Source organism: Rhinichthys klamathensis, unplaced genomic scaffold, assembly GCF_029890125.1.
Source record: "Rhinichthys klamathensis goyatoka isolate OS25496 unplaced genomic scaffold, OSU_Roscu_1.1 h1tg000170l_1, whole genome shotgun sequence".
Taxonomy (NCBI): Eukaryota; Metazoa; Chordata; class Actinopteri; order Cypriniformes; family Leuciscidae; genus Rhinichthys; species Rhinichthys klamathensis.
Genome location: NW_026606701.1, coordinates 3113205 through 3135635, shown reverse-complemented (window position 1 = coordinate 3135635; position 22431 = coordinate 3113205). Strand labels below are relative to the sequence as shown.

Below are 22431 nucleotides of genomic sequence, written 5' to 3'. Positions count from 1 at the left end.
AAGGGTCATAGGCTGAGTCTACTGGGAGTGCGAGCTGATGAAAGTCCTTTTAAAAATTTAACAGTGGTGGAGTCTTGCCAAGGAAGGGGACAGAAATTGTACCGTTTTTCAGATTCCTGGTTTTACTTTATAATCTATTCTATTCCAGTGGCTTAATTCATTGAAACTATTTGGACACAGTGAAAACTGAATTATGCGACCCAGTATGCTTTGCACTCTCTAACGCACAACAGATATTTATACTAATTAATATTGACAATGATATTCCAGTAGACTCATTCATGTTGTCAGCTAAAATGGCAAGGGGTGATTTTTAAAGCATTAACAATAATGATTGAGTCAGTGAGGTGGTAGATTGCAGTATTGATCAGCTGGCTTCTCATTCGGTCCTTCTGTTCTTATCTGTCAAAGTGTAGCACTACCGTTTACCTCGAACACTGTGATTAGATAATCCCAACACCCTTCAGCTAAGTCCAGCACTTTTCCTTGATGGCTCGGTAACAAAGTGAAAAGATGCACACACAAAAAGAAGAAGAAAAAAAGAATACACCTTTATTTTATTTGATGTATATTTCTAAAAAATGTATATTGTCAAATAGGCCTAAGTAAACAACAAATTTATTTTATGATTGATTGACTCACACAAGATAATAGTGAAGTTTTGTTAAATGCATTTTATTGGGAATAGTTATTTGAAAACTCAAATTTGTGTGTAAATCCAAAAGCTATGTCGTTTTTAATCCGTTTTGAATTTGCTTAGGACACCAAAATGAGCATGAGTCATGATGACAATATATCCAGCCCAAGTTTTATTTATAGTAAAGACATTCTGAATCTCATACTGCCATATGAGTTTGAAGAAATTAATGAAGTCAGCATGGCATTTTTCTTTTTGCGGAGGAGAGAGAGATAAAGATGCTTAGATGAATGGAAAAATAAGCGCAAACAGGAAGCAGGCCAATTTGCCAATAAAAGCATCAAACATGGATACTTGTCCTTCTGACATGTATGTAATATCAGAGGTTGTTAGTGTAAACTAGTGAACCATTCTCACATCAGTGGAACTGTTCTTATGATGGTGCCATTGTGAAAAGTCTCTCTTTGTCATGCAGGCTGTAATTATTTCAAGACAAAGGATTTTAAATATGTTATACCCATAAACCTGAAACTGTACATGATATTCTAGAGCTAATCCCATGAAACCCACAGATCAAATTTCTCCCCGACCCCAACACCAAAAAAGAGAAAAACATATTATTTAGCATAACAAGTAATTTACTATTATAATCCCAGAACTTTTTCCATTGTTACTTTTTATTTATTTATTCAGGGCTCTGAAACCAGATTTTTGACCCCTAATTCTGAATACTGAAATGCATCTGGTATGGTCTTTTATGGTCTTATAATTCATTTATAAATTAAATATTTAAATATTAATTCATATTCATTTTAAACTGTTAATTTAAAATATTATTACAGTAAGCATATGAGAATCATCAAAAAATCATATTTCATGTTATTTGAGCATAGGACTGAATTTTACATTATAATAATGAGAGGCTATTAATAGTAGACTATATTTATGCAAAATATAATTTTTCTTTCTCTCTAGTCATCTTTTTTTAAGCGATGTGGGGGCTGGGGTAAAATGTGACCTGGAAAGCACTTTGTGAGATTTACCCAGTTACATATCACATTTCCATCAATGAATAACCAATAAAACACTGACGCTACGCCTGCGAACAGTGCTGCATTATTTAGAAGTGCTTATCTGACAATGAATGAATGAATGCAAAGAATGATGACAGGGAAAAGCTTTGGCTGATGTGTTTGTCAATTCTTTCCCTGACCGCTGTGGCCAAAGCATTTTGAACATCATCATCAGTCAAGATAAATCCATATTAATTACTTTGAAATTCATGCCAAAGACAGTTCTCGTATATATCCTGTTTATTAACTTTGGAATTTTTGTGCTTTTGCTTTACTTCTTAGTTTTTCTTACTTTTACTTCTTGCTTTACTTAGAACATTTTGTATTTGTCGTCTAAACATTGAAGTGACCCAGTGTTCCTCTGATGCTTTTTAGGCTCCTTGCTATAGCAACAAATCAGACTTGCCAATTCTGGCATCTATAAAAGGCTACTGGAATGTGTCCAATCTCCTTAGAAAACATCTCATTGTCTTGTACTGGTCTGACCTTTTAGGACCTAATTAGATGATGTTTTATGAAATTGTATTTGCTGAATCTCACATTTTGAGGACGGGTTGTGGGCTGATTGCTGTGTGAAGCATTCCTCAAGCTCCCTCCGGAAAAGGGCGAGCCTTGTCTGTCAAGGCACAGTGTCTTCTGATGAAATGTCATGCCTCCTCCTAGGGTGGGGGTGGGGGCGGGGGGTGTGGGTGTGGATGCTGTCCTTTTAAAGGTGCTAGCCTCTTTGTGTTTCGCTCACTGAATATTGTTGGACTTGACGGATAAAATTTGATCGCGTGGCATTTTCACTGTTTCTCTTCTTCGCCAGCTTTGCAAATCTCTCTGGAATTCCAGTAGAAAAGCAGGGCAGGGTGGACCAGACGACCTGCAGCTGGCCTGGTGTGGCTTGGCTGTGTCCACGCTCATTAGTTTCACATGAGCCAGACCGCCACCGCTCACAGGAAACTGCCATGGGGTGCCCGTGACCCCTCCCCACCCCCCATCTCTGTCTCCCCACCTCAGAGAGAACTACAGACACCCTGGAACAGAGAGTCCTTTATACCAGTGATTTTCAATGGACATTGCTTATGCTCAGTGGTCTGGTAAAGTGTTGTACCCCAAACACATTTAACTTTTCTCTCACACAGTCTCTTTACCCTCATGCTACCATGCAAACTGGATGTCATTGGCATTCACGTGTGGCAGTGGAATTGAGTGCATGTTATGGCACAAGAACCTAGGAATATATCCTACAATGTTTGTTGTTATTGGGTCAGGAATTCGCTTTGTGATTTGGAAGAGTAAAGCTTGATTGAAGGAATATTCAGGCTTCAATAAAATAAAGCGAAATCAACAGAATTTGATCTCAAAAAATAATTTGGACCAGTTCTTTGTCTTTTTTTACTGGTTACTGTGAGACACAATTTCGTAAAAATAACTACTTTTTAAAAGTTTGGGGTCAGTAAGATTTTCAAAGAAATAAATTTTATTTAGCAAATAAAAAAAATTAGCAATAAATTGTTCAAAAGTCGCAGTAAAGACATTTATAATGTTACGATATATTTCCATTTCAAATAAAATAATGTTACGATATATTTCTATTTCAAATAAACGCTGTTCTTTTGAACTTTCTATTCATCGAAGAATTTGTTTTCAACATTAAATGGGCTATATGTAAGAATTTATGTATTAATTGCTTTTTTTATTGACAAAGTGTGAATAGGTTGTAAGTAACGAAACTTAAAAAAACAAGACCTTCCCCAAGACCTGTGTTGTCAATGAAAGCCTGTAGACAATTTCCCGAATCCCAATATTACAGTTTTTACTGTATTTTTAATCAAATATATAAATATATCAAATGTGCATAAGAGACTTCTTTTTCAAATAGGCCTACATAAAAAAAAATCTTACCAACCCCAAATTTTTAAGTTTACATTAGTTCTGCTAAATTGTGTATTATTCGGGTGTGTAATTTTTGTGGTTGTTTGTCATCATGTTTGTCATCAAATTGTCAATTGCAACCACAAATGCTGTCGATTGATCTTAATTTGTATTGAACCTGTAATATTTCTTTAAGGCACTGTTGCAATGTCTGATGCCCTTTTTATGGTGTGCTAAGTTGTTTTGTGTAATGTTTTACTGTGTAAGAACATCTTTTTATAAGCATTGCAGTGCTGCTTCATTTCTAACCACAGGGCCTGATTTAATCTGAGTCCACAAACACCCACCATATGGGGCACACCCAGTTGGAGTGATGATGGCAGCCTTTTTCAGGGGAGGATCCACACAGAAAGCCCCTGTCATCAGACATAGTCAAGCTGAAGAACAACAACCGAATCTCTTCTCTCTGCGTAGCATTTACGAATAGCCCAATATGAAGACAAATCACAGTCAAGCACTGGCACTGCTTTTGAAACACTGTTTCAGGTATTAAGCGCCTGTTTAGACAGCCTATCTGAAACAGGTGCTTCTGTTAAAGCTGACCTTTCTATTATCAAGCTTATTGTGATCCTTCTAAACCAGAGAGAAAAAAACATTGATCAAAGATCAATTTCCCTTTTCCACTGAAGTCGATTTAAGGTTGGGAATGAAGCTTGGTCAGAGGCAGCTACAAGGAAAAGCACCTCTTGCAATTGATGAACGAGTATACCGGCTGATTTATGTGACCCAGTTTGAGGTTTGCAGACGCATAGGGCACAAATATCTCCGTTTCACTCTGTGGTCTCTCTCTCTCTCTCTCTCTTTTTTTTTTTTTTTTTAGATTCATAGTTATCCAAATAAAAGAAAACGTTAGCTTTCTGAAGCTTTAAATGTCGTTTTAGGTGGAAGCATACCTAGAAGGCTTGAAAACCTTGAGGTGCATTATTGATACTTTCCCCTGCAGCAACGGTGTAGAGGCTCCCTATTGATTTGCCTAATGTGGCAAAACTGCTCCACTCTCCTGCTTGCTTGCATAACTGTTGTCTGTGTCAGCGCCTGTTCTGGAGCTCTGCAGTATTAAAGAACTGTTCATTTATTCCCTCTCCATTCCTGTCACTCACGTTGAGAGACAGCTGTTGCATCGGACACTGATTATCATTTTTCACTGCAGTGTTTATAATGAGCCTTCTGTCCCTCAATGTAGGCCTTATCTTTGACTAACATTTTCAGTTCTTTAAAGCAACTTTATTCAACACTGCACAATGCAGTGCTACTTCACCTGATGGAGGGTTCGGCTGTTCTTAATGAATACAAATTCAGCAACGCTCGTCAAGTTCACAGTCGCTGTGAATTTGCAGTAATTGTAAATTTGATGTGTTCTCCTCCAGTGGCAGAGTTTGCCTGTTTATGCTTTGCTGAAATGATGAAATATGTAATAAACTGTTGCTCAGCTTTATGCCTCACTCTCTAAAGATTTTATTTTAAGTGGAGCTTGTCATTTTCTTTTTTTAGTTAATGATGTGACATTTAGACTCTTGTTTCAGCTTACAGTACCAGTGAAATAAGCTGTTAGACAGGTGAACACATCAGCTTTTGACCCACGGGATGTCAGAGACCACTCACATATGCAGGGTAAAATATATGAAAAATGCATCAAATTTACTTTTTAATAGCCTTGACATTGAACTTCTCTGATCTACTTTAGTTAGTTAGTTAGTTAGTTGCTTTAATTTTATTGACACTGTTAGGATTTCCTGTTCTTGTTTAATATTATTATTATTAGTTATGTCCTTATTTAATAATAGTAGCTATTAATAATAATAATAATAATAATAGCTATTATTATTATTATTAGGGGTGTGTTCATACACTTATCTCACGAGGCAAGACGATACACAATATTGGGGTCACGAAAACGAGATGAGACTATTTTAACTTTTTTTTTTTTTTTTTTTTTTAAATCTTCAATGAGAAAATATATGACTGGAAAAATGGTCTTTTATTTGACAAAGGCACAAAATGCAAAATAATGTAGGTGCATTTTGAAATGTTTTAACTAAAGGCTGGCCTACACTAAAAGATTGTTTTTTAATTTTCTCAGATTTTCAAAATGTGGGAGACCACAAACATGATGATAAAAACAGAATCATAGATTTAACTGTTTTGTTCTTGTAGTGTGTGGAGTGCTGCGATGTGACCAAGACCGCACACCACACACTAAGATTCCATTCTCAAACAACCATGCAGTCCCGACCGCAAACATGGGGAATCTAGTAAACAAACATGACGGGTGAGAAGAAATGCCTATTGATAGCTGATTCTTACAGAAAATTTATTGAGAAAAAGGTTTGGATGAGGTTGTGTTATGCTTCCGTCAGCTCGCTTTCTGATTGGGTATTGTTTCATTCCACATGACAAGCCACAGAGCGTGCGCACGTTTGTCCTCAGGGTCCCCACACACAACAGGATTTCTGATTCACCAATTTGAGATCAGTTCAGCCCTGACGTTCTTCAGAGCAGATTCAGTCACACTTAATACACCTCACTCCACAGGAAAATATGATAAGATAATCTGTAGAACCATCAAGATAATCGAGACTTTACCTAGTATTGTCGGAAGGGAGTAGTGGGCCCAAAATCATCCTGATTATCTTGTAGTGTGTGGGTGCCTTGATCTAGGGCTGTCATAAACAATTATTTTGTTAATTGAGTAATCCGTTGATTATTTTGACGAGTAGCCTAATCGGATAATCCGATCATAATCTGACTTTGCAGCCTTAAAAAAGGGCCAATAATGCGGTTCATGTATTCTTTTCTGTGGAATGTGCCACTTATGCCGGTTATAAAGGATATTTTTTTAAATTGAGCACTAGGGCTGCACGATTATGGCCAAAATGATAATCACGATTATTTTGATCAATATTGAGATCACGATTAATTATCACGATTATTTGTTGATTTTAACCAAAATAAATGTTATTGTCACATAGGCTAATTATAAATGCTTTCACATCCATATTATGCTAAATTCCTGCTAATGTACAAATATGTGCATCAAAATAAAATAGGTCCTCTTATTCACCAAAATTCAGTGCATCTCCTTAAAGAATAAATAAAACAATAATGAAAATGTAGCAACTTCAACAGGGCACTATTTTCCATTTTTCATTGTGTAAATATATTTTAGGAAGCAAAATATAAACTTGCATTGTACCTGCATAATGGATGTGAATAAAACTCAAAATATACAATCAATAAAAAACAAATATTCCATAACAGAATGTAACCAAATGAGAACATGTCAAGGCAGAACTATGTACTATGTAAGTTCGATTAATGGATACAATTCAGAGTCACTGTTATGACGCTTAAGAAACGTAAAACCTGGTTGTGGTACAGTGTCAGTGATTAGTTGTGAAATCTTAATGCATAAATTGAATCTTATTTAATCCTCTATATGAAAATGTATGTGCTCGAATTATTTCTATTTATTAAACAATAGTTCAAAACAAGACGTTTGTAGTACTGATTATTGGAGTCCATTAATCGAACTTCCATGCCTCTTATATAGTAATTATATATGTAGTATGTACCAATTTACTAATTAATGCAATTTACTAATGCTCGCACACACTCCGTCTCTCGCGCGCACTGTCACTTGCACGCAGACACACTCCGTCTCTCTCGCGCAGACACACTCGTGCTGCGTTCCAGTCCAAAAGCGTCATGCCCTTACTCGCTAACTTCCCTCCGTCTCGTTCACTCGGATGTACGTCATTGCTTACGTAGCACGAGTGCCCACTACTGGAGGAAACTGCAATGGGCTGAATTGGAACTTCCTAAGCCCTTGGTCACTTGGAATTAGCTATGGAGTTGATTTATTATTTAAAAAAAAAATGAGTTTAATGCAGCATCAAAATGTATATAAATCTGTTTGGGTTGTTTAAAAAAAAAAAAAAAAAAAAATCATAATTAATATATCATAGAGTTGTTTGTGGTGGTGGTGATTAGACAAGATTTGCGGTGATGTCACAATCGTGTTGCATTGTGGTATATGGAGCTGCCTGAAGTGTACAAATGAAGTAGACTCGCTCCTTCGGTCAAAATCGAGGGAGCGAGGGTCTGTCCATATAAATTTCACCTCGACGAGAAATATCATGTTTTAATATTGCGAGATCTTGTCGCACAAGATCTCGTCATACCCCTAGTTTTTTTGGATACCCCATTATTATTGTTGTTGTTGTTGTTGTTATTATTAAGATAGGAAAACCAATACATTATTAATTATTAATAATTATTAAAACACAAATTGCTGTAATATTAATAATACATATTATGTCATTGCTTGTCATTATTGTTTTTTTATAGTGTTGTATGAAGACACAAATATTTAGAATCAGGCAATGTCAAAATAAAGTGAACCTGCAGAGCTTTCTTTTCACATGTTATAAATAATCCACAAGGTTCTGTTGACATAAAGCTGAAACCACTGCAACGTCATTTCTTGTCAGTCAATCCAAGATGTTGTTCAGGTCGCCTGCCACAGTGGCTGGCAGATAAGCAAAATTACCTGCCACTTTGCAAAACATAACGTATTGGCTAGGGGCAGGTTTTAACCTTGCACGTCTGCAAAATTGGAAATATTTCAAGGAAAAAGATCAAAATGTTAAATGATAGCCCCTTTTTGCCAAGTTAACTTCTCATTGTTTTTGTTGAAAACTTTGTTGAATGGGAAGTTGTGATAGTCTTTCGAGCTTGAACGAACAATAACACACACAATTATGCCAAAATGTCGTTTTGTCGAGTATCTTCATAACATAAGAGCAGTCTCATGATGGACGAAAATAGTTGTGCTTGTGAGAGAATGAGGCGCGTGTGAGATCCGCGTCTCAGCAACGGCTGCTCTTAAAGGGATAGTTCACTTTGAAATAAATTTTTGGTATGTTTTAGCTTACCTTAAGGGCATCCAAGATGTAGGTGTCTTTGTTTCCGCTGTAGTTTCAATTTAGATATTTTAGGTCAAACCGTTCTTGTCTGTCAGTCATATAATGCAGGTCTATGGTCACCACCTCAAAGAGCATGCACAGAGAAGTCCAAAATAAGCATGATTTAATGACTCGTAAATGTAAGTACACATTGATGGGCTAAGACACGAAACGAGCGGTTTGTGTGAGAAAACGAACAGTATTTATATAGTTTTTACCTCTTGTAAACACAGCCACGTCCAAGTGATCTGAGGGCGCGGGCACTTCGGTCTTTTCCGGCAAGCGCCGGAAGTGATCTCTCGCGCGTGTACGTCACTCATACAATTGTTTTATTTTTTATTTTTTTAAATTGTTTTCTTTTACGACGGTTTAAATATCCCGGATAAGTGCAAATTAGTACCATTTTAATTAGCTGTCTTACCTACAATCTCTGCTCTGTGTAAACAATGAGTGACGTACACGCGCGAGAGATCACTTCCGGCGCTTGCCCGAAAAGACCGAAGCGCCCGCACCCTCAGATCACTTGGACGTGGCTGTGTTTAGAAGAGGTAAAAACGATATAAATACTGTTCGTTTTCTCACACAAACCGCTCGTTTCGTGTCTTAGGCCATCAATGTGTACTTACATTTACGAGTCATTAAATCATGTTTAATTTGGACTTCTCTGTGCATGCTCTTTGAGGAAGTGACCATAGACCTGCATTATATGACTGACAGACAAGAACGGTTTGACCTAAAAATATCAAAATTGAAACTACAGCGGAAACAAAGACACCTACATCTTGGATGCCCTTAAGGTAAGCTAAAACATACCAAAAATTATTTTCAAAGTGAACTATCCCTTTAAAGGGCCAGCAGCGAATAAAGCGTTCTGTCAGTAAAGTTAATCAAAGAATAAAGGGAACATAGAAAATTACTCACTGCTCTTGACTAAAGAACTTTTGTAGCTTTAATAAGGATTAATCTATATATAATTTATAATTCATGCAGCGCAGACTGTTTGATAACTTTATTCAATTTCTGTATATCCTACCTGTTAAGACAGGAAGGGCACAGGTAAATATGGCATTTATTATGGGTTTATGCGAGGATTGTTTGAAGTTCACTTAATTTAAAAGCTGTTATATTTTTTTAAGGCTAATAAATATTTTAAAAGTTGATAGCTTTCAATTGTAATGATGGAATCATTGTAATGTTGGAGGGTTATAATTAACGTTTAAAATGTGGGGGTGTCGTCATTTTTATCCAGACACCAATGGTTTATTGATCATTATAGGTGTTATCAATCATTTAGTTGTTGTTGCTAGTTTGACTTGAGAAATGCACATTAATACACAGAATGATCACTAATCTGTGTGTGCATTTTACTTTAGAACCAAGCAAGTTGACTCATGAAACCATTTGTTTATTAAATCGAAATCGCATATCGCAATCGCAATATTGACCTCAATAATCGCAAAATGACATTTTCCCAAAATCGTGCAGCCCTAATTTATTTCCATCAAGAAGTACAGTATAGGCTATCAATTTTTGGTCAAGATCTTGTATTGACAATGTAAGAGTCAAGCACTCTGTAAAGTCTACTCCAGCACATCCCAAAGTCTTTCGATTAATTTAAATTAATGTGTGAAAATTATTTTTCATGCTCCCTCCCAAACATTCTTTCACAATTTGAGCCTGACGAATCTTGACATTTTCATCCTGAAATATGGACATGATGTGTCTTCCTACATGGTTAAGAAATGAAAAGCTACATCAATTAGGGTTAGAAGAATTGTTGCCAAACATATAACAAGCTAGAAACATAATAATCACTGCAATAAGGATCCAACCATAGACACTTAAGCATTTGCCTATTTAAATCCAAACATCAACTTTTTTTTTTTTTTTGTTCGAGCAGTGTATATCGTTATTGTGGAATAAGAATTTGGTCCTATCGCCCACCCCTAGTAGTCACTTTATGAAGTAGGAAGGCACTGTATTTTAGTCAGACTGGGGAGTGTTGCTTGAGCTGCTGCTGTGCAACTGACCATTTATATGAACTGGATTTCCATCAGCTGAAAGCACATTGCAATGCATTTACCCTGTAGACAGCTTCGTTCACATCCTGTGAGAGGAAAAGAGTCTTGATCGTTCTGACCTCTGGGAATTTCACAAACAACACAGTCCAGCGTTAAGCAAGCAGATAGGGATCTGTGCTTTACGCACATGCAGTGGACATCTGCTTGGTTTATCTGTATAGGTAAAAGTAAAGATGATTATTTCTGGTCTCCTTAGGCTTTCTGCTTGGCTCAGCCTGGAAAAATGCTTCACTTTGCACCCACTCTCAATGTCACAAATTGGGTATGTAAAGCGTTGGTCTCCCCAAACTGTTATGGGCTCCACCATTGAGGAGCTTCCGGCAGTGCAAGTTTGAAATGTAATGTGAAACACAAATATCTGGATGGAGCAATAGCTCTTCATCTGGATAAAGAAACACCCAGTCTTCCACCTCTCCAAGAAAATACATATTTGGCAAGGAATTAACAGCATTCTGTTTGTTGACTGGTCAGTTCAAAGGAAACTGTCTGGTTTTCTAGAAATTGTGTTGTGCTGCCGATTGTGTAAACTTGCAGGCTTGAGTGCTGAAGGCCAAAGCAAGGTCAACAGGCCAAAGTTTGGAGATTACAGAGAACTGAAAAGAGACATGAAGTACTGTAGACATTGTTTAGCTTGAGTAAACAAGCCAGTTGTGCCTCTGTGTCAGATTGCATTAGCATGACATCAGTGGGAGGGTTTGAATAAGTCAGAATCCTCCAGCAGTATTGTAATGGCCTTCAAGAGCAGAAGTAAACATCAAAGCTCTTCCTATGTAGTCTGTTTGATTTGGTTGTATTGTTCATTTTGTTTCTTCTTTTCAGATTTGAACAAGAACAGTTCAATTCCATTTAACCTTTGCGCTTTTCCTTTAAAAAAAATCAAAGAAATATTTTTAGAAATAGGTAATAAGATTTTTATAAATTATTTTATTGTAATTTAATAACAGTTATTATATTATTGCTATAATATAAATAGTTATATATTATATTAAGTGTTAATAATAATCATTTAAAAAAAAAAATTCCTTGCCCAAATTTCATGACTATCTTGTTGACTTTTTATGTATTAACTCTCCCCCTTCCTCTCTCTCTTGCCCAGGAATGACGGACATCGGTGCAGTGTCGCCACATTCATATAGGTCTGTTTGAGTGGAGCGGTGAGCTACTCAGTGCGTCGACGCTCGAACGGAATGATCCAGCAGGGTGACTAAGAGGAGGAAGAAGGGGGGAGAGGATGGGTGTGAATGCCTCCAGCTACCCTCACTCGTGCTCCCCTCGATTCGGGGGTAACCCACAGACCCAGCAGACCTTCATAGGTAAACTCTCATATGAATGCTGTTACAGAGATACTGTATGTGTCCTTCATAGTTTAGTAACTACTGTGATCGATGACAATAGCCGCTTTCCGACCGGAGGGACTTTTGCAGTTCCTAGAACCTAACGTTCCTATAACCCTTTTTTTCGCGTGTTCCGACCGGACTAAGTTGGGGATTTTTTAGTTCCTCAGACCGTAGTTCCTATAACTCTTTCAGTACCTAGTCTAGAGCGAGGACTTTTTTAGTTCCCTTTCCCTAGGTCTACGTTGATTGGTTCAACTTATAAGTCACGCCCACTGTTAACACATTTTCTTCACTGTCTGTTGCAATTCGCCTATGTAGGCTATGCTAACTCATAACTTAAGACAAACATAACGCATTCAACCAGCTAATTGCTAATGCTTGCTAAACTTACCCGTCGTTTTGTTTGCCTCCTGCGCTCTGCTCTTCTATCTTCTTCCATCATATTACTTAAGATCATATTACGCTGGAGCCTTCGTCTTCTGTGTTTCTCTGTACAGAACTCAAGATCTTTCAACGCCGCCGTTCGTACTCCGTTATTAAGGTCCCGGCAAGGCAGAACAGGAACATTCCGATAGCCTCCTCCACGCTGGTTTGTTGTTGTTGTATGTGGCGCCGCCGCCGCCGTGCTTGCGTCACTCCCTTACCCCTCCTACCAGTTCCTATGGCCACTTGGCCAGTGCGAACGCAAACAGCAAAACCGAGTTTGGGGGAGAGTAGTTCTTAGAACTGTTTAGAAGTGGACAGTTCCTATAACTAAGTTCCTGTAACTACTTGGTCGGAAAGCGGCTAATATAAAAGGTCTGACAGCCTGAGCACTATTACATCTTTTTTTGGCTATCTGATTGCATATATCAGTGGGATACAAAACCTAAACTCTTCGAATCACCTCGCAATATGATGATGTGTTTTTCAATTACAAGAAAACGAAATCTCTCTAAAAGACAGAAGATCCTCTTTGACTAGAATATAAAATAGTTCTACATTGTTTTTGTTAAAAAAAAACAACAACAAAAAATTCAATGATCATGTTTAGAAACGTTCAACAGCACAGAGAAAAAGAATCTCATTAAATTATTGACTTCACCAGTCTTCATATTCTTTCACTGTAACATCTTGTCTGTATTCATTTAAAGGCTTGGAAATTGTGTCACAACTGTCAGCAGTTGCTTCGTGTGGTTTTATTTATTTATTTATAAACCCCCCCCCCCCCCCCCCCCCCCCCCCCCTTTCAGGATCCCACAGATTCTGGCTTTAACAGCAAATTCTGATGTGAATATTTTTATGTCTTTGCTGTCTGTGAGATCAGTAAAGTAATGGTGCTTTCAAAACGCTAAGCCATGCATGACAGTAGGCCTACAATGAGAAATGGAACATTGGATTGAGACGTAAAGTGCCGTCAGGGAGATATTAGCCTTGCTGGGGAGGACATTAGATGACTTCATAGTTTCCTTTTTTGGCAGGTGAAAATTTAGAGATTTAGAGGGGGGAAAAGTTAAAAGTAGACATTAAGTGGTTTGGGGATGCATACTTTCCTTTTTTGAAATTGGAATTGTTTATGCAATGCTATGTCAAGTAGTGATCTCTTGCATGCACTATTTAAAAAATTACACTTTTTGAATTTCTTCAAAAAATAGCACAAAAAATATTATTTATTTTTTTTATTTTTTTGTTTAATCCTAATGGATGTCTGTTATAGAGAGACATTTCTCTGAAACGGAGTTCAATTTCAGTTTTTTTCTCTCATTGCATTCAATTTTCTCCATCAGTCTTATGTTATTAAAAGTCAAGTGCATTTCAGAATCGTTCTAAAGCACTTGCAAAAAATCAAAGCTCTGTGGTGTTGCATTTATTTGGAATAAACTTTAATTGTAACATAGGCAGACCTCACACTGCACATTTTCCTTTTGACAAATTTTAGGACATCCTGACTCTTACACGGCGTGTTTCTTTTTTGTCACCAGGCGCCTCCTATGCACCACAGGGTTATGGCGGCGAGTCCAAGCTCTACAGCCTAGAACATGGCCCTGAAAAACCTCAGGACAAGAAGAAAAAGAGCTCCGGTTTGGCTACGCTCAAGAGGAGGTTCATTAAGCGACGCAAGTCCAGTCGTTCGGCCGACCATGCGCGACAGATGCGCGAGCTCCTCTCGGGGTGGGATGTGCGTGATGTCAACGCCCTGGTGGAGGAGTATGAGGGCACGGCGGCACTCAAAGAGCTCAGTCTACAGGGGGGTCTGGCCCGGCCCGAGGCTCGCACACTGCAGCGTGATTTGGCCACCCTTTATCAGCACAAGTACTGCACCGACGTGGACCTGATCTTCCAGGATTCCTGCTTCCCAGCACACCGTGCTGTTCTGGCCGCCCGCTGCCCGTTTTTCAAAACCCTGCTTTCGTCATCACCGGGTTATGGGGCTGAGGTGTTGTTGGATGTTGGGACTGCGGGCATGGATGCGCCCATGTTCTCCTCGTTGCTGCATTACCTCTACACAGGTGAGCTGGGCTCGGAGGACGTGAGGTTGCAGAACGTGGATGTGCTGGTGAGACTGAGCGAGGAGTTTGGTACGCCCAACACTTTAGAAGCCGACATGCGAAACCTCTGTGAGCACATGCCGTATTTTGACTCGCTGCTGAGCTTTTCCTCGGACTCTGAGCTGGTGGAGGCCTTCGGAGCAGGTGGACCCTCTCCTAGCGGCATGGGAAGTGGAAATGCAGGGGTGAGCCACAGCTTGCCTGATGAGGAGCTAAGGGCCCATAAGGCAGTGCTCTCGGCGCGCTCACCCTTCTTCCGCAACCTTCTGCAAAGACGCATCCGCTCGGGTGAGGAGATCACTGAGCGCACTCTACAAACCCCCACCCGTATTATCCTCGACGAATCCATAATTCCCAAGAAATATGCCAGAGTGGTCTTGCACTGCATGTACACAGATGCGGTTGACCTTTCGATGGTGCTGCGCGGGAGCCCTTCCGAAGGCAGTCTTGGTGAAGTTCAGGCGCTGGTGGCTGGGAGAGGATGTATGAGCCGAGCCGAAGAGGCCATGGAGCTCTACCACATTGCCCTCTTCTTGGAGTTCAGCATGCTTGCTCAAGGTAAGTCTTAGCCTCGCTTTTATCCATTATTTCTAGTCTTTCTCTTTTGTTTCCTCTCGTTGCTCCACAATCGCCCAGCTTTGTTTACTGCTTGATTAATTCACAAACTGTCAAGGGACGACCCGAGGAACAGGGCGGGGTTGCTGTAGTTTATTCGCCCTAATGTTGGGATTACTGTTTGTGAGAGACTCCCATATGTACCCAACATCAATGTACTGCAACCTCTGCTCTCCTCTTAATACCCTCATCCAATTCTGCTTATATTAATATTACTTAAGGAAACAGGGTTTCTAAGGAATGTAGAATTGGTCCTATTATAAGTGTATAGTTAATAATGATCAAAGTGACATAAATCCGCTTCAGGGCCGACTTTCTGAAGAAGCCCTATATTAAACACTATTTACTTTGTGTAATTATGGCAGGAGGTAGAATAATAGGTCACCCACCTCAACACTTGCATTTTAGATTTAAATTTCTCATTTCTTATTTTCAATGTTTACTGCAAGGTTCAGCTATTGATTTATGTATAATGTCCCGAGTCTGTAGTTTCTAAAAATGACTGTTTATTAAGCCAGTTCTTATTGGTTGGGCTGTGCTCATTGGTTAGGCTCTGTGATATAGCTAAAGCATCTTGATATTTTCTATGCCTTTTGATGAGATTTGATATGGCTCTAGACATGTTTAAAAGGTGTAGGCCTATGTATAGCCTCGTATTTGTTAAGTACATTCAATATGTTTTATGCTAGAGTAAGTTTGCTGGATTTTTACAGCATAATTTTTCAATAAATGAACTATAATAATATGAAGAATGTTATAGTTGTTTTCATTAATGCTCTAACACAACACTCTATGCACCAGTAACAATATACCTATAATGCTACTGTTCAAAAATTCAGTTTCCATAAAATTATTAAGCAGCACAACTGTTTTAAACCTTGATAATAATAAGACATTTTTCTTGAGCACTAAATCAGCATAAAATGATTTCTGAAGGATGGTAAATGGTAAATGGATTTTAAAATGTATTAAAAATAGAAAACTGTTATTTTAAATTGTAATAATATTTCACAATATTAGGGCTGTCACTAACTATTAGTTTGTTAGAGTAATCAGTCAATTATTTTGACGATTAATCGAGTAATGTAAAAAAAAAAAAATCTGGTAATAAAAATAAACCTAAGCAAACAATAGCCTTTAAAATGACTCAAAATACAAATATAATAACAATGAGGCAATAATAATTGGTTCAAATAAGGCAAGTAATCATTTAGTTTTATTGAACAACACTGTTAAAATACATAATGTTTTGTAACAAATGCCTGCAGAGGGTGCCAATGACCTGGTGATTGTTGTTACACTTTACAGCTCAAATCCTTGTTTAATATTGGCCAAACATTTAACTTATTTGTCCACTTAATCTTTAATATTTGGCTACTTCTTTATGAAAGAAATGCTACAGCCACTCTTATTTCTTAAAGAAGAATATGTGGACATTAAAACTCAAATGGCAAATGGCACATATTGCGTTCCCAGATGAACGTTACAAGCCAACTAAACAGCATGTGCAGAAATTGAGTTCCAGATGCGCTCCGCACGTAAATGATAACAGTTTGTGTGGAGCAGCATTTACTGTCTGAATGGAGCCGCTCTGAAACGCAAAAAACAATTTCAATCAAGTAATTTAACGAAGGAATCCTGACCAGGGCGGTGTTACACAATGTTACTGTTTTACTGTATTTTTGATCAAATAAATGTCAGCCTTGGTGAGCAAGAGACTTCTTTCAAAAACATAAAATCATACTAACCCCAAACCTTCGAACATTAGTGTATGCACCAATATAACCAATATCCATATTAATTTGCATATTAATACATGAAAAATGCCACTCCAGAACCGTTTTTGAGCATTTAAGTGATTTGAGTTCAGTCAGTTTACCTTTTGGGCCATTTTTGATACTTGAAAGTTTGGGAATGTTAATATAACATTTCTGATTTAAAAGTCATGAGACGATGAGTATCACGAATCTACTTTGGTCATTACATGGTCTTTTGGAAACTTAATGATCAAATAAAAAGGCGTTAAAATCATTGCAATATTCACTGTTACTTGAATTTTATTTCACCATCAAATTTCTACTGACGATATAAAATTAGCCCTACTCACTGGAGGAAGAAATAACTTCCTTGAGTGGTATCTAAAGTAGTTTCTCAAAGTAATTTACATCTAATTTATCTCTGCTGCCTTGCCCAAATCTGCCGGTGTATTAGTTCTGAAAAAGGGCCCCCATGTTGCACATTTACTGGCTTGTACATCTCTTGCTTGCGTACTTTGTATCATCAGCCCCTATTGTGAATTAGCCAGTTTATCACTATTTACAGCAGAAAGTGATGGGCTTCAGCTGTGCTATGCAAAAATATGTTTTTCAGAGAGCCACCCATCCTTTCAATTGCTAAATCTACTGCACAGGTCTGCAGCGTCCGTGTCAGCTGATCCTCATGACCCATTGGTCAGCTGTGGTTTGTAACAGATAGCGATCCGATTCAGTCCTGTCAGCATAGCGATGATGAGCTCAGGGGGGCTTGTTTTCTTCCTGAACATGCTGCGCCATTTGCCACATCAATTCTAGATTCTTTTTTCCAGCGACATGAAACATATGGCAATTAAATACAAATTGCTTGTGCAACCCTGACTTTGATTTGATTTGACTTCATTTTTTTACAAACTTATTTGATTATAGTCAGAAAACTTGTCAGCTACTCCTGGTAGTTTTGAACGGCTATTTTTATATGGTACAATGGAATGCATGATATTTTCAACACACAATTTTATGATTCCACATTACTGCATTTGCATTAGTCATTGCATTTGCTTGTTTGTTTTGTAAGGACAAGTCAGTCCTCCATCAGTCAAAGAAAGCCCAAGATGGAGTACTCGGCACTGAAAATAAGCAATCATTGAGGTCATTTCAGTGCATGTGTGTTGATAGCCTCCGGTGGGAGACAAAGGTGGCGATGACCTCTAGGAAATAGAGGCACAGCAGTCATTTTACACCCAGTCAGCAGCCGGCCAGTGGATGGCACATGGCAAAGATAGGCTAATCAATGTGCTGACCAGACAGATACACGTTGATAAAAAGCCACCCATTGGTCTGGAACCGACTCTGCAGAGGAAAATCACTCTTGTTCACACTAACTGCAGGAAATCAGCTCCTGCAGCTGTGGATCTTGTTAACCTCTTTGTTAAACCTAAGCAATTAACTTTAAGTCGACATATGGTGGTGCCAATAACTGGTATGTGGTATCAGTTGTGTATGGAGAGAACTTTCCTAAATGTTTTGTCCTTTCTTGCTTTGTTTGATTTAATTGCTGTGAATTGGTTTGTTTGTCTGTTTAATGGGGAAGATAGACACTTTTACAGAAAAATTACTTTTCTTTGAGAGTAAAGAAGCATAAGAGATGTGCTCGCTTTTTTGGCCTCTGATGTGTGCGATTGACTGCCGTATGTTTACCCAGCTTGCACATGAGTCAATCAAATAAAAGGATCACAATCGTTTTCATAACAGCAAAGAACAAAAGTCATGTGATTGCCCTTCTCATTGCTCTCAAAATTGATGTCAAGAGAAAACGTGAACAGATAGCTGCACTGAAAGTGACAAAGTCTTGCCCAATGTACTATAGAGTGCCGAAGTGATGACGTCACTTTGTAGGACAACTCGGAAGCTAGCGGCGCATGGGTTCCTGCCTCGATCGAAAAGCTATGCATTTTCCCCATAGACTTTTGGAAAATCGCAAAAAATAAGATCTGTGTTTAACAAAGAGTTGTGACCCTTACACGTTTTGTCTATCAAGATAATCTTTACAAGTTAATCCAAAATGTATACATTTTGAAGCCTATATAAAGTTTTTAAAAAACACAAGCAGACACAATAAAGTTTAAAAAACCACAAGCAGGTTATAACTGTGTGTTCTATGTCATAGATCAAAACATGAAAATATTTAGAGGCTTTGTTCACCACAGACCTTATTTCAGGCGATTTAGCAAAAACCCATTCAAAAATCCCATAGACTTTAGAGCGAGGGAACTGGGAGTGCTAAAATGCTAACTCACTTCCGCGTTTTGGCCTACAGAGTGACGTCGTAACTTCAGCACTCTATTGACCTAAAGTTATGCGTTTCATAAACTAAATAACCCGACTTGTATCATTATCTTTGGTATTGTAAGGGGTATACAGTTAAAGACCCAGAACCAGATATGAAGAATGAAGACCCGGAGTCAGAATTATAAAAAATTAAAGAAAAGTTTTACTGAAGATAGTTTGCATTTTCATCAGCAGAAGTCAGCTTCAAGACTCACACAGGAGTTCGTAGGCCGCCCCGCTTACAGTTACAAAGATCACAGCAGTTATACCATTTCCAAGGTCTAAGCTACGTCATTGCTTACAGGTTGAATGATTCTCATTGGCTAAGAAACATGAAAGCCTAAACAATTTAACACATGTGAGGAGATAGGGGTGCCTATCGCCATTAGTAAAGATAGTTGTCGTCCACTCATTGGATTTAGGTCTGTGGTGGCCTCGCAGGTTAGAGAAGGGCGCCGGGGTGTCTGGTCCGACCGTCCAGAACCTACATAGAATGTCATACGCACACACACACAAATAACAGACACTAGCAAATAACAGCTCCCATCAAGGCTGAAGAGAGTCTGAGCTCCTTATTATCAGTTAAGTATACCAAAACATAATGCTAAAACATTCACTCGTTTGGGAGAAAAACAGATCACTGGCATTTACTCCCAAGGAAGGAAATATACTGGAAAGAATACATTTTAATACAACAATTAAAGTTCGATATAGTAACGCTCAATATAGCTTGACCATATGTCCAACGAAGAATCATATGTGCCCACGCTGCCTTTAGGACCCTCTAACCTTTCTACTGATCCCAGAGAAAGAGACAAACGGCTACGTGGGCTTGTGGGTTACGTGGCCTTCGTGTCCTGCGTGTACTACGTGCAATCTCAAAGTAAGATTGGAATGCACCTAAAAGAAACTGGTTACTTGCATCCATGCATTTAAGAAAATATAATTTCACAAGCACAAGGATATAAAAATTATTATGTGATAATGAATATATTTGATTATTGATTTTTATAAAGGAAGTATATAACCATTCAAAATGATATATGATTATATATGTATTTGAAGAGGCAAGGGATTTTGACCAACCCTTCAGTATCTCTTTGGAAATACATTGTAGAAAAGAGTAAATAATGTATTTTGTTTCATGTTACCATGTGGGGCTGCACGATATATTGTTTAAGCATCGATATCATGATGCGCATCCGCAATAGTCCAATATCATGATGTGCGATATCAAGTATAGGGAACGTAGTTGATTAGTGATCCGTACGGGTCAGCTGCCCCCCGGTTCGGAACGCATGTGATTCGCCGATTAATAACAAAGTTTAACCAAATATGATGATTTGATGCTCAAGAAACATTCTGAACATTCTTTTTTCAGGATTCTTGGGTAAATGGAAGAGTCAAAACATTTAGTAATTATTCTTAAACAGAATATTAATTCAACAGAATATTTCAGGTGCATTACGATTACTTTAATGCAACATTCACAATGCAATGCTCCCTTCATAGTCCAGCCAGACCATTTATGTAAGTTGAAAAAATGGGCCACTCAGAAATGGGTATGGTTGTGATGTCACAACCATGTGCAAATTAACATATTAGGCCCGCATTTACATTAACGGCTATTCAGTAACTTGGCACTTGGCCCAACATAATGAATGACATTGGCTAACCTCAGAGTACTGTCACACTCTCAATCGTAACAGAGATCATTTACATATTAGTCTTAAAGTGCATTAGCAAATTAAACAGCCTGTTTAATTCTAATAGTCAGAGAGAGGGTATTAATTGCTCCTGTAAAACTAAATGACTGCTCTTTGGTGCAGGAAACCTAGCTAACTAAGTGGACCTCGGGGTGAAAAATTTGCATCTAATCAGTATCTTACAGGATAGATAAGATGATGCAAAGTGGTGGTACAGAACAGATATTTGACTAGCACATGAGACCGTCATCAAACAGTGTGATGGAAATAGGCCGACTTGAAGTTTTGGTGAGGGTTTGTGCCGTGAATGAACTGATAGACCGAGTGACACAGGGCTGAGCGTGACACTGCACCTGTGACGATAACATTAACTGACAGCTTGGCGTGCCATAGGTCTGTTCTGTAGTGCAAATGAAATGCTGCATCGATGGGCCTGCAGGGTGGGAGCTAGAGAGAGCTGTGCACATTTCTTCCAGTTCTCAGCACCTTTAAAAAATGCATTGCTTCTCATTTGAAAAAGAGACATCTGGGGATAAAGAGAGAAATTATTCACAAACTGAAAACCTTTTGTGTGCTCCAGTATGTGTTCATTTGTATTTTTCATTCTTTGTTCCGCTTGCACTTTTGTGTCACTGGTCATTAAGTTGAATGGTTTTAAAAGGATGCTTTGATATTTCATCATTATCTAACAATGTAAATTGGACTGCAGGAGCATTTCAAAATTCCATAAAGCAAGGTCTTTGTGATCTTGTTTTTTTTATTTTTTAAAGCTTTTTAGACACTCAATTTATACTTTAATTGAATAAAACCATCGAAACAATATATATATATATATATATATATATATATATATATATATATATTCTGTATATTTTGTTTCTATATATATATATTCTGTTTATTTTCAGAATTGTATTAATTGGCCATATATTGGTTAATAGCTAGGCCCTATACGACAAAAAAATATGAGAAAATATCAGTGCATCCCAAGAAATTAAATACCTTTAAATCTAATAAATCTGATTTCTCCATATAAAGTATGCAATATTATCAGAAAGCACAACAATCTTAGTTGTAATAAACAGTTGATTTGTTGTTGTTTTTAGCTCATTCGCAGATAATCACAATATGCGATCACCATTTACACTCTGGAACCATACAAAAAATGTTTTTATATATATAAATACTTATATATAAATACTTTTTTTTTTATATATATAAAAAGTATATAAATACTTAGAATCTGTAGTTTTCATATTTAGTGATTTTCAAAATAAATTACAGAGGAGCCGTAATCTATCAATTTGCAACAAGAATATTTTCATACTCCTAAGGCGTGTTAAGACCTTTATTTTGAAATAGTGATGAACATGAAAATCATGAAAGAATGGTATAAACTTCAGTTTGTTTTCATGCCAAAAGTTCAAAAGATAACATCCATAAAATATTTTTTAGAAAAAAAAGGTCTGAAAATGTTTTAAATATAAA

At 37.8% G+C, this 22431-nt stretch overlaps 1 protein-coding gene across 1 annotated transcript in view; it reads left to right on the top strand.

Annotated features, from left to right (window-relative positions):
• btbd7 (BTB (POZ) domain containing 7) overlaps positions 1–22431 on the top strand; it is a 74296-nt gene that overhangs the window by 26893 nt on the left and 24972 nt on the right. Inside the window, exons 2-3 of the mRNA XM_056259977.1 lie at positions 11772–11988; positions 13974–15098. Coding sequence (XP_056115952.1) covers positions 11907–11988; positions 13974–15098 — 1207 coding nt within the window. The 5' untranslated portion in view covers positions 11772–11906. The remainder of the gene's footprint in view (positions 1–11771; positions 11989–13973; positions 15099–22431) is intronic.